General features: G+C 41.0%; 1 protein-coding gene across 1 annotated transcript in view; it reads left to right on the top strand.

Annotated features, from left to right (window-relative positions):
* Positions 1 to 14232, top strand: part of LOC308094355 (xenotropic and polytropic retrovirus receptor 1 homolog) — a 47925-nt gene that overhangs the window by 9178 nt on the left and 24515 nt on the right. The window contains exon 2 of the mRNA XM_080440960.1: positions 6793 to 6844. Coding sequence (XP_080297086.1) covers positions 6793 to 6844 — 52 coding nt within the window. The remainder of the gene's footprint in view (positions 1 to 6792; positions 6845 to 14232) is intronic.

Below are 14232 nucleotides of genomic sequence, written 5' to 3'. Positions count from 1 at the left end.
AAATTGAAGAGCGGGTGAATGGCAAAATGGTCGGGGAGGAGGGTAGAGGGAAAGAGAGACGGGTCAGTTGTAGTCGCCATTCACTGAGGACAAGCTAAATTACTTGTATACACACGACGCACGTTTTAACACGCGATCCTTGTTCTCACTTTGTCTCGTGTTTCTCTTCCTGTTGCACACAAACATACAAAATCACTCGCAGTCACATAGATGGAGATGTCGATGCGGTTTCACAGTGGCGAGTGGGTGATGGCCACAGGGTGTGTGTGTGTGTGTGTGTGTGTGTGTGTGTGTGTGGAAACGCGTATTAATGTGAGCTAAAAAAGATGAGGAAAAGAAGGGACAAGCGAGAATGGGAAACATCTCCAGTGTTGCCAAGTCTGCTTATTATAAGCGATGTTGGCATTGTTTGTCTGTAAAGTTGCTTGTAAATGTTGGTTTTTTTAAACTAGTGTCTAAGGTGTCTGGAATGTTTTTTTGAAACATTTTAAAACACAAATCTTGTGTGGGGGTCCTTGTGAAAATGTTTGAGAACCACTGCCCTAAAACAACATTAGACAATAAAGTTTGACTGAACTGCCCTAGTTGCTTATTTTGGCCCTTTCTCACCTGGTTGCCTGTTTCTCTCGCAACATCTGGCAACACTGAATATGTCTGTGGGTGGCTGAGTAACCACAAGGTGAGCAAGCGGCCAGGACATTACTGAGATGGGGAAAAAAACCTCAACACACAGGGGCAAGAGGACGTGACGGAGGGAGAGATAGATGGAATAGATAGGATAGAGGTGGGGAGAGTGAAGGTCAGAGAGAGAGAGAGAGAGAGAGAAGTAGGGTAATCTGAAAGGATAAGCCAGGCTGCCCTCGTTCCTGTTACACTGTTACACTGTGTTATGTTTTGGAAACTTATGCCTTAGCACCTGCTGAGTTAGCCTTCTGATGACGTGAAGAAAAAATACTCACTGCTCAATCTAGGAGAAGTGTGGGAAAGTGTGTTTTTGTTGTATACCAGCATCTTGCAAAATGTACCTACTGCAGTTAGTTCCACGAGCGCTCAACATTCAAACCTTTCCACCCAGCTACTTTCTTCTTCTTCCCGCCCCCCCCCCCCCCCCCCCCCCCGCCTTTTTGTCTTTCTTATTACAGATTTTTGTCTTCTGTTTTTGCGAGCTGCCTCTCACCCGACTGATTGTTCCATTGAACCTTAGTTTACTAGTTTAGTTTATTTGAATTGCAAATAACAGATGCTAACATGTTGGACAATTAAGTCCAGGACTTATTTCCATTGTGTTCCTCTCACAAACAAACAACCACATCCAACCATATTTATATAATGGAGCCTTGCATCCATTTGACCAAAGCCCACATCGAGGAAACAATAGAAAAACGGTCACTTGGTGCTTGTTTGTTTATATTTGGCACAATTTGCTGAGACAAATTGCCTTTCAGCTTCATTCTGGTGTTACCTACATGTGATCCGTCAATGATTAAACAATGTTTTCTTCATAGTCAATTATTGGATTAACCTCCAAACGACTATTTATGTAGTGTATAACTATACAGAATATTAGTCATACTTCCCATTAGCCCCATTAACATCTACTGCATGGGTGCACAATGTTTATAGTGTTGGACCCAAATGGGGCAAAGTTCCCAATAGACGTATTGTCACAGAATCTGATGATTCTACTGCTAGTAGAATTGGTTTAATAGATTTGCCAATTAGCGACTATTATTATTATAATTTGTATTTATTGCTGTTATTATTATTATTTTTTAAATTATTGTACATTGTGTGATTAGTGTTGAAGCTCCTCACTATCCATTCCAATCACATGGTTCTCACTTTACTCTGCTCGGTTTGCCTGAGTGCCTCCCAACGGTCAGAGGTTTACACAGAAGCGGGAGGCCTGACCTGGGATCACATCACTGCTGCGTCTGTGTGTGTGTGTGAGAGAGAGAGAGAGAGAGAGGAGCTGTTTCTCTTGGCGTAGCTGGGAAAACGGAGTGAAGGCAGTGGATCTGGGTTGAGCGTCGGTGGACGGACGTCATTGTACACACATTCACAAACACGCTTGAAAGCGTTCTTTATGTGTCTCCATCATTCTTTCTCCCTCTCGCCTGCTGAGTGTTTGATTTCTCGGGTTACGCTTAGTCAAGACAAAACGGATCTACGTGTTTTGATCAATCCTGGATTCCCGCCGTTAGATGTCATCATAACCTCAACCCTGTTGTGACTGGTTGAAAGTTAAGGATGGGGATCCTTACATTTCAACCAGTCACAACACAACACGTACTGTGGAGCTGTCCTGTGGTCTAGGGGTGCAAGTTTGCAACAGTTAACACATCGAGTGCCATAAACGGTCCGGACCGTTTTTGAGGATCCAAACGAGAAGTGCCGAAAACGGTCCGGACCGTTTTTGACCCAATTCTATTTTTATACGAGTGGCCCACGTGGGGCGCTAAAACGAAACTTTGACATCACCCAAGGAGTTTCTGAGAAGAAGAGGCTGGATGTGGCTCCATGTCAAAAATCCTTCCAGTCGGCGTTTTCAATGTTATCTCCTTGACTAAAAGCTTAATATCTCCATTTATTTTTAACGTGGTGGAAACGAGCCGTTTTCGATCGGCGATCACGCTGCAATGGAGGATCGCGTTGGAAATATTATTGTTCCAGGCGTTAGTCGGGACCCTCCGCCGTCTCGCACGCACGCTTTGTTTACATGCACTTCCGCGTCAGGGCTTCTACAGCACGAAACGTATAACGCAAGTGGATGGAAGAAATGCAGGCACTCAACGTATAATATTTTAATAAACCTCTGGCACCCAATGTGTTAATTGAACCAACCGATTTAATTATTATTAAATTATAATTATAAAAAATGTTCGATAATTGTGTAACGCTGTGCAATGCGACGCGGTATGAGCTTGTAGATTGGCTATTTTGGGTATTTAATTTGTGAATGACATCTTTGTACGACAAAGTATAAAATAAGGCTTAAATGGTTAATCAGACTAATTGATTAGTTAATTGCAAAGAAAAAAAACACTTCTTAATTATCCGATTAATCAAAAAAACTGTTTGATAGAATAATCGATGAGAAGAAAATAATCAATAGTTGCAGCCATAATGTGGTGTGGTCTCTAGTTTCTAAGTATCCATAATGTGGTGTGGTGTGGTGTGGTCTCTAGTTTCTAAGTATCCATAATGTGGTGTGGTCTCTAGTTTCTAAGTATCTATCATGTGGTCTCTAGTTTCTAAATATCTTATCAATCAACTATTCAAGATTGACTCAGATACTAACCACAGAATGTTCAGTGGTGCTGTGGTGGGGTGGAAACGAATGTGTGACCTTGAGCCAGGATGGCTGATCACTGGAACAGGATGTTATTGCTTAATTCCACTTTTGGCAAGGAGCTCTTTAAGCCATGCTTATTATTTGGAGTGTGATGCCTGCTGTCCACGTTGTTGTTGTTGTTGTTATTGTTATGACTGCGCTGTCGAGTCAGTGAGCATAATCGGCTGCTTGGCTCACTGACAGGCTAAAGCCTAATTTATGCTTCGTCGCACAGCGCTGTCGCTCGCCATGAACAACTGATTTTCAAGTGATAAATGTGTCGTTGAAAATCGGTTATTTGCGCGGCCGACACCGGCCGTGTGGCAATTTGTGGATTTAGGTGACAGGCTCATCTAGGCTGCAGCGTGACCTTGATTTGGCCTTGTGTCTGGTCTGCTACATGAGCTACTTCTGTCCTCTGCTCCACTGTGCCTGCATGGCTGCAAGCTGATTGGCTGCTTGGCTGGCACAGCGTGGGCATTGTTTCCTTGTTGTGCTCCGAGGCTGTCTGAAACATTGACTGTCTTGACTCTACTACTGTCCACCACTTGTAGAGAGAGAGAGAGAGAGAGAGGGAGCGAGAGAGAGATGGGGGAGAGAATAAAAGAGACTGACTGTGCTACTGCCCTACTAGCATTCAATTCAGTGAAGAGCGAGAGTGAGAGAGAACGACTTGTCTTCTTCTCTTGTTCTGACACTCCAGTGGAGAGACGGACTGCAGATGTACAAAGACGATAACAGAGGGAGAGAGAGACTGACGTATGGACTGCACTGCACTTGTTTACAACATGACTCCGGGGCCTTCAGGAAGGGAGTTAGTCGAGGGCTAACACTTTCAACTTTTGGGCGTTGATGCCCTTGAGCAAGGCACTGAACACTGAACTGCTCTGTGGCTGCAGCAGTGCAACAATGATGTTTATTTTAAGGGATTATTTTATGAGTCAGTGCCTCTGCTACAGCAGTTCTATTAAACACACACACAGTCATACACTGCTGTACGCGTGAAACATTGCACAGAAACTTGGTGCGTATGTTGTATATAATTTATAATAGGATTGTGACATGTGTACAGTTTTTTTTTTTTAAGACAAATTAATTGATGCATACTAATTTATGTGTGCGCATGCATTAGTCTGTGAACATATGTCCAATCAACAAGGCCTGGTGAATAATGCAGGTTGCATTATTCAAGTTGCATTTTAAACTATGCAACTTTATGGAATGTCTAAACTGGGCTGTTATTTCAACAAGAACAACCTCAAGGCAGACAGTTTATTATGAAATATGTCCACGGATGTAGTCAGGCCTGGAGAGAAGAGCCTGCTTGGAAACACTAAGTGACAGAATTATTGCATTACGCTCACTGGCTCAAGAGTTGTTTTTTGTTTTTAGTTCAGCATTATCTCAGGTTCATAAAGACAGTTGTCATCATTAACCATGTGAACCCTAGCATCCCTATTCTGGTTGTGGGTATGTTGTCATAGGCGAACATTCTGCAAAAAATGGATGAACATTTGGCTGAAATAGCTAGGCAAACATTTGCTGAATATAGCCAATCTACAAGCTCATGTGTTTTGAGATTGTAGATTGCCTATTTTCACTATTTGACTGACATACAGAAGTACAAAGTATAGGGTTTAAGTGGTTAAACACTGAATTATTTTTGTTACAATAAAACATCGGTGCTATGTAGACCAAACATGTTTCGTATCACAAATCTCAGGGTCATTCAGGCTTTTTGAATCCATCACCAACACCTGCCACATACATTGTGGTGGTTTGCCTCAATTCAGATGTCTCAAACACATTATTTTAATCTGCATATCAGCGTGTAGCCTTGCATAACTTAAAACTTTGATTTGACATCAAATCAAAGTTTTAAGTCGAAAGCTTTGCCAATTGCATAATAGTCACTTTGCACTGAAATCCTCGATCCTTCAGCTTCTCATGCAGCTTCTTAAGCAATGATGAAAGTTTATAGTGTACATATGTAACAACAAGTAGCATAGTAACGGAAAATAACATAATCAAAGATAAAAGCATACAAGATAATATGGGGTTCAGTCAGTGACAGTGTTGTGATGATAAGGTAAGGAAGGTACAGTAAGTGCACATGTGGGAGTGGGGTGAGGGGTGCGTTGATAAGGAGAGAGCAGTCAGTGGCAGTGCAGTGGTGATAAGGTGCATTGGGGTGCGGGATGAGTGTTATGACTTGGGGGGGGGGGGGGGGGGGGGGGGTAGAAGCTGCTCCATAGCTGATTGGTTCAACAGCGGATGCTTCAGTATCAGCACTGCTTGCCTGACAGCCAGGAGGAGCAATCTGAGTGAACTGTTTGTGACTGGGATGACATAGCTTGGAGTACATGCAGTCATAAGTCACGAATGTGACGCGTGGTGAGCTTGTATATCTGCCAATTACGGCACGCAACACCAGCATGCAACTAAGCATAGATGTTTGACTGGTTTCTATTGATTGTGTATCACCAACTACAGCTCCAGGCATGTTGATTTTTGAACAAGCGCAACAATGAATCCTTTCAAATCACTGTTGTGGAATACAGTATGTAAGGATAAATGCAAGGCATAGTGTGCTGCTTTGGTGTGCTTAGGGGGTTGTATTTTGTGTGCCCTGACATCATGCACTATTGACCATTTTGCACATACATTATACATTAGTGGGGGTGTGTCAAAATCTTTGCTAACTACTGCACATCTTAAGAGTGTATTTATCCTGTTTACACTGTGGCCACTTGCCAAAGCTAAACTGTTGTTTATGCTTTGTCACTACTTACTTTGAGGTAGATAGATAGTCCCTCTGTAACCGACAACTTTAGTTGCAACTGCTGGTAAAAAAAACGACTGCTGCGTGACTGGTGCCACTTTTTATGATAGCATGTCTGCTTACTTAAATAGCAGGTCTGTTGAATGTCACTAAATACTGCATTTCTCAACTCCAAACTGCTGCGCTAGCTCTGTCTTGTTTTTACCAACTCATTCAGCCAACCGAATGAGTTTCCACTCATGGATTTATTGCAGTGCAGTTTCACACCGTGTTTGATGCAGAGGGCCTGAGATGAGATTGTCGTGGTTTGTTTGTTTGTTTTGCAGATGTTTGTTAGGAGTTTAATCTGGTTATGACTGAGGTAGTAAAGGGAACCTGGTTGCGCTTACTGTACATTGTTGCAAAAAGTGTTGGGATCCTTCAGGATTCTAACGATTCCGGTTCCTTAATGACACACTGCACAAAGTATAAATTAGGCATACTGTAAGTGATGTTTCAAGCCACATGACATAAAATAAAATATGATGAAATATTCGAAAAATAATGTACTCCTTGTTACTTATGTATTGTTGTGTGTTTATGTATTCTAATTCAGTGTGTAAACAAAGCAACAATTTCAGCTTCTGTTTTCTATCTGTCTGATCTCTTTCTACTGTACCTCTTTCTTTCTCTGCAGGCATTCAAAGAAATGCTGTATTCCGCTCAGGACCAGGCCCCATCTATTGAAGGTAAATATTACAAACATTCTTTGAGTTAATATGTCGTATGATTGACAAGTATATAGGGCTTAAGTGGTTAATGGAAGTTTATTACTGGCTAATTGATCACGTCTCATCTCCTATCTATAAATAGCCATAGGTTAAGGGTGCAAAGTCAGGTGTGATGTTTTTTAATTTGTAATTATTGGCTTACTGCAGTTTTTAGTAAGACAAATTCCAAGATATCGCACTGGCTTACGTTGGTACCAGTGGGAAGTGGCAGGAATGAGTTCAACCGGTTGTGGTTGACGTGGGTAGTGTTTGGTTGTAATGATTGTGGCGGAGAACTACAGAAAGGATTTCCTACGCACGCACACATACACACACACACACACACACACACACAGACAGAAGGCTAAGACGCAATGTATTGATGACATTTTGAGGTCAAATCCCACTTATGATCAATTTTGCAATGACACTTAATGCAGACTACATGATCAATTTTGCAATGACACTTAATGCAGACTACAGCTCCTGGTCTAATTAATAGGGTTCGCTAGTTGTAGTTTGTAACAACCTGTGTGTGTGTGTGTGTGCGTGTGTGCATGTGTGCGTGCTGTACGTTTTGACGATGGCTCTTAGCCAGACTCTGACCCATTTTATACATGATGTGCACAAACACAGACAGACAGACAGACAACACAGAGCTGTTAGCATGAAGATTGCTACTGTAGCTCAACCAGTCAGGCAGGTAATATCTTCTCAGTCTTGTTAGGTTTTCAGGACTTCAGAGCCATCAATCTTGCTCAATCGAGAAAGTCAATTCAAGTAAAAACATGAAAATGAGTTGCACATAACACCCAAATAAGTGCATGTACAGTACTACTATATCTTGATTACGTCTACAAAATTATTTTTAGATACCCAGTGTCTCTTTGTAGTTAATTGGTTCTACAAAAAAATATTGCAGAACTAATGTAGGATAAATGCATGGCAGAAAGCTGCTATAATGGCATTGTGAGCTTGTAGAATTTTTTACAATTTATGGACAATTTCCGCCTATAATGACGTGCCCAAAATAGGTATGCCAGCCAGATTTAAAGTGGTTAAATCTAAAATTATCAATAGGTCAGTTCACCAAGTACTGGGAAACGTTTAATCATAGAAACCATTATTGTTTCTGCTGTAAAACTCCTATGAATAGGATTGTACATTTGTTTTGTGACTCGGTGTATGTTCCAACATGTTCTTTTGGCTGAAACATTGCGTCGTTCTTTCCATTAGATTTAATAGATTATTTGCATGGCAGTAGAAGATCAGCGAGAGGAAGCATTGACTTATCTTCTAGCCTAGAAGATCATAGGCGGTATTCGAACCTATGACACCACAAGGACATGCTTGGGTCTGCTGAGTCTAAGCTACCAGTGGGTGTGTGACTATGATGCGTCTGTATTCTGTAATCTTTCCTCCTCCTGTTACACTATGTGCTGTAGCTATCTCATAATATGAGCTATGATATAGGCCTTTTATTGGCAGCAGTATGTTGTAAGGCAACTCCTGCAGTACTGTCATTATTTAATCACGGGGTGTTTTCATGCCATGATATCATATTGTCCTCATAAACAGCATTCTCTGTGTGCTGCTAAGACCTTCATCACAGTATGCGGCATGATCATTAAACTCTATTAATAGCATACTCATGACGTTCGATGCAAAAATCATCACGATCTCACCGTGCATTGCTGTACACATTATATGCTGGCTGTACATACTCACAAAACAAATTAGATCACGGTTAAGTTACAAACAGCAGTCATTTGATCACTTAAACCTGTAGTTTGTCAGTATGCACCTGTTCTTCCATGGTCAGTGGTCAACAGTACAATAATAAAAGACATTAGCTGTTAGTGGTCAACTCCCAAAACGGTACCAGTGTATATCAGCAGCCGTGAACTAAGACTTAGAAATTAAAGGATACGAAAAAAAAAAAAGACCTTCTGTGTTTTTTCCACATTGCTTTCCATCAACATAATCCATCATCCATCGTGGTCTCGTAAAAACGGATATGAAGCAATAATTTACAACATCTACCGTATATGACATCACACTGCATTAAAGTAGACATATTTCTGTGTGGTCAAGCTAGTATCACTCTGTGTATTCACTTTTGTGAAAATTGCCATAGCATTGTGACTCTTGTCTTTTTTTGACAGTGATTGAGCCAACATTCTAAAGTATGTAGAAGATATGTGGTGTAGTTCAATGTTTGTGGACAGCCCTTATTCTTGCACCCCTATGTAACTCTTGGACTGCTTGTGTGGGAAATTATTTTATCATCTAGTCTACAATCAGGCTATTGACTGAAGCATCCTATTTTTCATATTTGGATGTTGTTATAACTGTTGAATTCATGTGACCTAATTGTTAACCTGCTATGGTCACTGTATAAAAAGATTGTATTGCATCCCAATGGGGGAGTTACTGATTAAGTAGACGACGGATGGGTCATGTATGCTTTTTAAAACATGTCATATTATGTCCATACTAGTCATCAATGATTCTGTTTTAGTCATATACCCTATGTATTAGTTATAGTGCTATTATTGCCCTCTGATACAGAGTTGTGCCTTTTATATGATGCTATGGCAATGAGTCGAATGTAGCGTTCGTGGTATGGCTCACTGGCTGACCGATTGACTGACTGGCCATAGCCAACGTGTAGCTTGGACAGCATCTGTTTTTATGACTCTCTGCCCCAAACACATTCTTTTAATAATCTATTTACATGCTCGGTATCTACTATGATCCTGTGATTCATACAGTAGGCTTTTCCATTCTGATTTTTATGACCAATAAATGGCTACTATGAGTCTCCCGGGCCATTCTAGGTCATGGTAAGTGACGGACGGACGTAAGGACTGGCTGGCTGGACTGGTTGTCCTGGTCTGTTCCAGTTTGTACATCTAAATTTATATATACAGCCCTCCACCTTCCGCTTCTAAGAATTACTGTGACTAAAAACCGTTGTGTCCCGCTCTGAATAACAGTCACAGACCCAAACACAAGTGTGTGTGGAAAATGTCAAACATTACGCACATTATGACTGATCTCCTGAAAAGAAAAAAAAACATCTCTAAGGAGTCTACCGTTTTATGTAGGTAAAGCCATTATATTTAAGTGTGCCGGACGTTGTATAATGCACTAGCAGTGCTTTGGCTTGGTCCCGGGCACATGAGACATTTTATATATATGTGTGAGATAATATCAGCTGTCTGTCACTACAGAAACAATATACTCAGTGAAATTGGAGTTTTCCGAGGGATACCATGGATATTAATATTATAACGTAACATGTTTTTACAAGAGGAGTTATGACCGTCACAATGTTTAGACTTAAGCCTATTGTCGCACAACCCTTTTACACCAAAGCATAAATTTGGATGTTGTTATAACTGTTGAATTCATGTGACCTAATTGTTAACCTGCTATGGTCACTGTATAAAAAGATTGTATTGCATCCCAATGGGGGAGTTACTGATTAAGTAGACGACGGATGGGTCATGTATGCTTTTTAAAACATGTCATATTATGTCCATACTAGTCATCAATGATTCTGTTTTAGTCATATACCCTATGTATTAGTTATAGTGCTATTATTGCCCTCTGATACAGAGTTGTGCCTTTTATATGATGCTATGGCAATGAGTCGAATGTAGCGTTCGTGGTATGGCTCACTGGCTGACCGATTGACTGACTGGCCATAGCCAACGTGTAGCTTGGACAGCATCTGTTTTTATGACTCTCTGCCCCAAACACATTCTTTTAATAATCTATTTACATGCTCGGTATCTACTATGATCCTGTGATTCATACAGTAGGCTTTTCCATTCTGATTTTTATGACCAATAAATGGCTACTATGAGTCTCCCGGGCCATTCTAGGTCATGGTAAGTGACGGACGGACGTAAGGACTGGCTGGCTGGACTGGTTGTCCTGGTCTGTTCCAGTTTGTACATCTAAATTTATATATACAGCCCTCCACCTTCCGCTTCTAAGAATTACTGTGACTAAAAACCGTTGTGTCCCGCTCTGAATAACAGTCACAGACCCAAACACAAGTGTGTGTGGAAAATGTCAAACATTACGCACATTATGACTGATCTCCTGAAAAGAAAAAAAAACATCTCTAAGGAGTCTACCGTTTTATGTAGGTAAAGCCATTATATTTAAGTGTGCCGGACGTTGTATAATGCACTAGCAGTGCTTTGGCTTGGTCCCGGGCACATGAGACATTTTATATATATGTGTGAGATAATATCAGCTGTCTGTCACTACAGAAACAATATACTCAGTGAAATTGGAGTTTTCCGAGGGATACCATGGATATTAATATTATAACGTAACATGTTTTTACAAGAGGAGTTATGACCGTCACAATGTTTAGACTTAAGCCTATTGTCGCACAACCCTTTTACACCAAAGCATAAATTAGGCTGTAATATTCGTCTCAACACTTTTAGAGACTACTGCCAAGCACTGAAGTCGTTAGTTCATTCCTGCTTATAGAGCTTTTTGAACTGCTGGCGTACTCTCTAAACTCGTAGTCAAGCAAGGTCATTTGCTGATGTCCTACATCATCCTAAATTAAACAAACTTATGCCTTCTGTGGTCAGTATAAAGCCATACAAGGTGTTCGCGTGGAGATGGGGGCTTGCCTTTTTATATACATCTGTCTAGCTGTCTATCATTCCACCCTTTCTAATAATCTCTCCTTCTCTTTTCTGTCACTCGCTATTTCGATTCAGTATCTCACCAGGGTTATTATAGTTAACTAAGACAAAATCTAAGACTAAAGGGGAAACAAACAAAAAATTGTTCACTGAAACTAATATAAAAACGAAATTAACTCTGTGGAGTTGGGATGTTCTCCCCGTGTCCCCTAGGGTAGGTACCCTCACAAAAACATGCAGTTATCCTGGTCTCTATACTGCCTCCCCCTGGTCAGCCGGGGCGCCTGATGGAGGGGAAAGGAACTGGTTGGAATAACGTGTTCCTTCCACGCGCTACATCCAACATCCAACCGGGGAAACTCCCTGTCGGGTGATAAGAAGGGTTGTTAGCTCTCATGCATTGAAGGAGGCATGAGCTCGGCTCTGGGCTCTCCCTAGACTGGCGGAGGGAGTGTAGCGCCCAGGATTACTTAGAAAATTGACACTGGGTGAAAAAAATGAGGTTGCAAAATCATGGGATAAAAATGTAGGTTAAAAAATTTAACAAAACAAAAAGTAAATTAAAACTAAAATGAATAATGCAAAACTAAGTAAAAGGAACTAAATTTGTATTTAATTTTAATAATTTTTCTATCAGTTTTTCTATCATATCTGATATGCATTTTTTTATCCTACCTTTTTCAGCTTCTAGAAATCAAGGCTTTCTTCCTCAACATACCTGGGAAAAACTGCAACTGAAACTAAATAGAAACCTTAACTAAAACTAGTCAATTCCTGAAACTAATACTATATGCATGCACTCTTAAAACTAACTAAAACTAAACTGAAATCGAATATGAAACTGAAAAACGAAATTAAAATAACTCATTCTGTCCATTTGAGTGGGATATCAACTGTTTGTGTTTTAGGGGCTGTGTCCACACAAAAAAAGTGTTTTTGAGCTGCCAGAGACTTTCTGCCATGCATGTGGTAAAGGCTTGCTGGAGCGCTCCTCTTCCAAGCGATGAGCATCACGTTTCAGCGATCTAGGTGTCCAGTGTTTTCTGGCGGAGCGCCCTGGGCGCTTCAAGCAGAAAATAGTTCAACTTTTGGAGAGTAGTGCCACTCATCAATGTCTCTTTTGATCCCCCTGGTTGTGTCTGACAACCCGGTCATTTACGACCTGACTTTGAATCGTTACCGCAACCGTGAGAAGTCCATGTTTACCGTTATTTGGTGAGGCTATAACGCAGATGACGCAAACGCTCGAGCACAGCAACGGTTGATAGGTTTGAACGTTGTGGGCGTCAATAAATGTTCTCTGGACATGATATCCAAAACGTTCCTCCGCTCAAAATAAGCGGACATGGCACCTTAAAATGCTGCACTCTGATACAAAGTGGCCAGGGTATTGTTCCTGTCCACTGTCTATGAGTGTTTCTATGTGTGAGTGAGTCCAAGTTACAACACACACATCCACAGAAAATTCCTTCCAAGTGCAGGCCTTAGACAGAACCCAATGAATCATTATTACCAAAGTGCTCCCATAGCCAAATACGTTTTTTTAATGATATGCAAAATAACAAGTTGGAGAATCCATCGTGCTTACAAAAATAATAATATATATATATATACAGTATATTTAGTGATTTGACTGTTATTGATAAAATCAAGTGCCTAAAAAAATTTATGATGAAGTTAAGAGTTTCACATGGTGGTGCTAGACATTAGCGAGATGGTGTTGCTCTGCTAGTCCATTGTTTTGGCAACAACCATGTGTGAAACTATACTACATAACTCTAAAACCTCAAACCAAATGTAGGGCAGGAGGAAGGAACAGAATTAAGCTGGGAACCGATGTAACCTTTCTGAAGCTGGAAAATTAGGATGGAGTAGAGCCGAGACACACAACTTGCATGTATGTGCTACATTGCAGCGTAGCATTGCCCACACACACTCGGCGGAGTCATCAACCACTTATTCACACCACCAGACCCAAGTTGAGCACACGAATCATCTATGTCTCGGAAAACAAGACATCTTGGCTAATGGGAGATTCAGTGGCGTAGGTAAATGAGTAAGCTGTGTATGACCCTATGTAGTGGAAAACGGCCTGGCTATAGTAAGCACTGGTCGGCCGTCTGTTGGCTTTATGTAAACGTGCAGCTAGCATATCAACTTCATTCTGACCAAGGGAAATACATTAAATTATATTTTATGCCATTCATTCGACTCATTTGTCCAAACAGTCCGAGGCATGGCAGGACACTAAGCTTGGGACAGGAGAGGGCACACTTAGAGTTTTTGGGGCATCTCTCCAAATCAGACAGATTTAAAAGTCAGCCATGAGACTTCGTTCAGTTTAGTTTTTTAAACATTTAATTATTTTAGCATAGCTTAACTAAAAAGTACACAGTAGTCAAATAGTGATTACAAAATATTCCCCCTGAACTGATGGGGTGCAATCTTGGTGCGCCTACACAAGTAACACTGGCCTCCCTCGGTAGTTCGGTACCATTGAGATGCCATTGCCTGATATATATATATATACTGTACACTTTGTTGCGTGCAGTGTTGCATGCTGAAAATAGCAGATCTTCAAGCTCACGATGCATCGAAGCGTGACACGTTGTGAGCTTGTACATCTGCTATTCTCAACATGTGACACTGACCTGCGACTAAGTAAACGTCGTGATTTCAATCTTC

This window comes from Gymnoscopelus braueri (assembly GCF_963280865.1).
Source record: "Gymnoscopelus braueri genome assembly, chromosome: 10".
NCBI lineage: Eukaryota > Metazoa > Chordata > Actinopteri > Myctophiformes > Myctophidae > Gymnoscopelus > Gymnoscopelus braueri.
The sequence above is the reverse complement of the archived record's forward strand: the minus strand, read 5'-3'. Positions and strand labels throughout refer to the sequence as shown.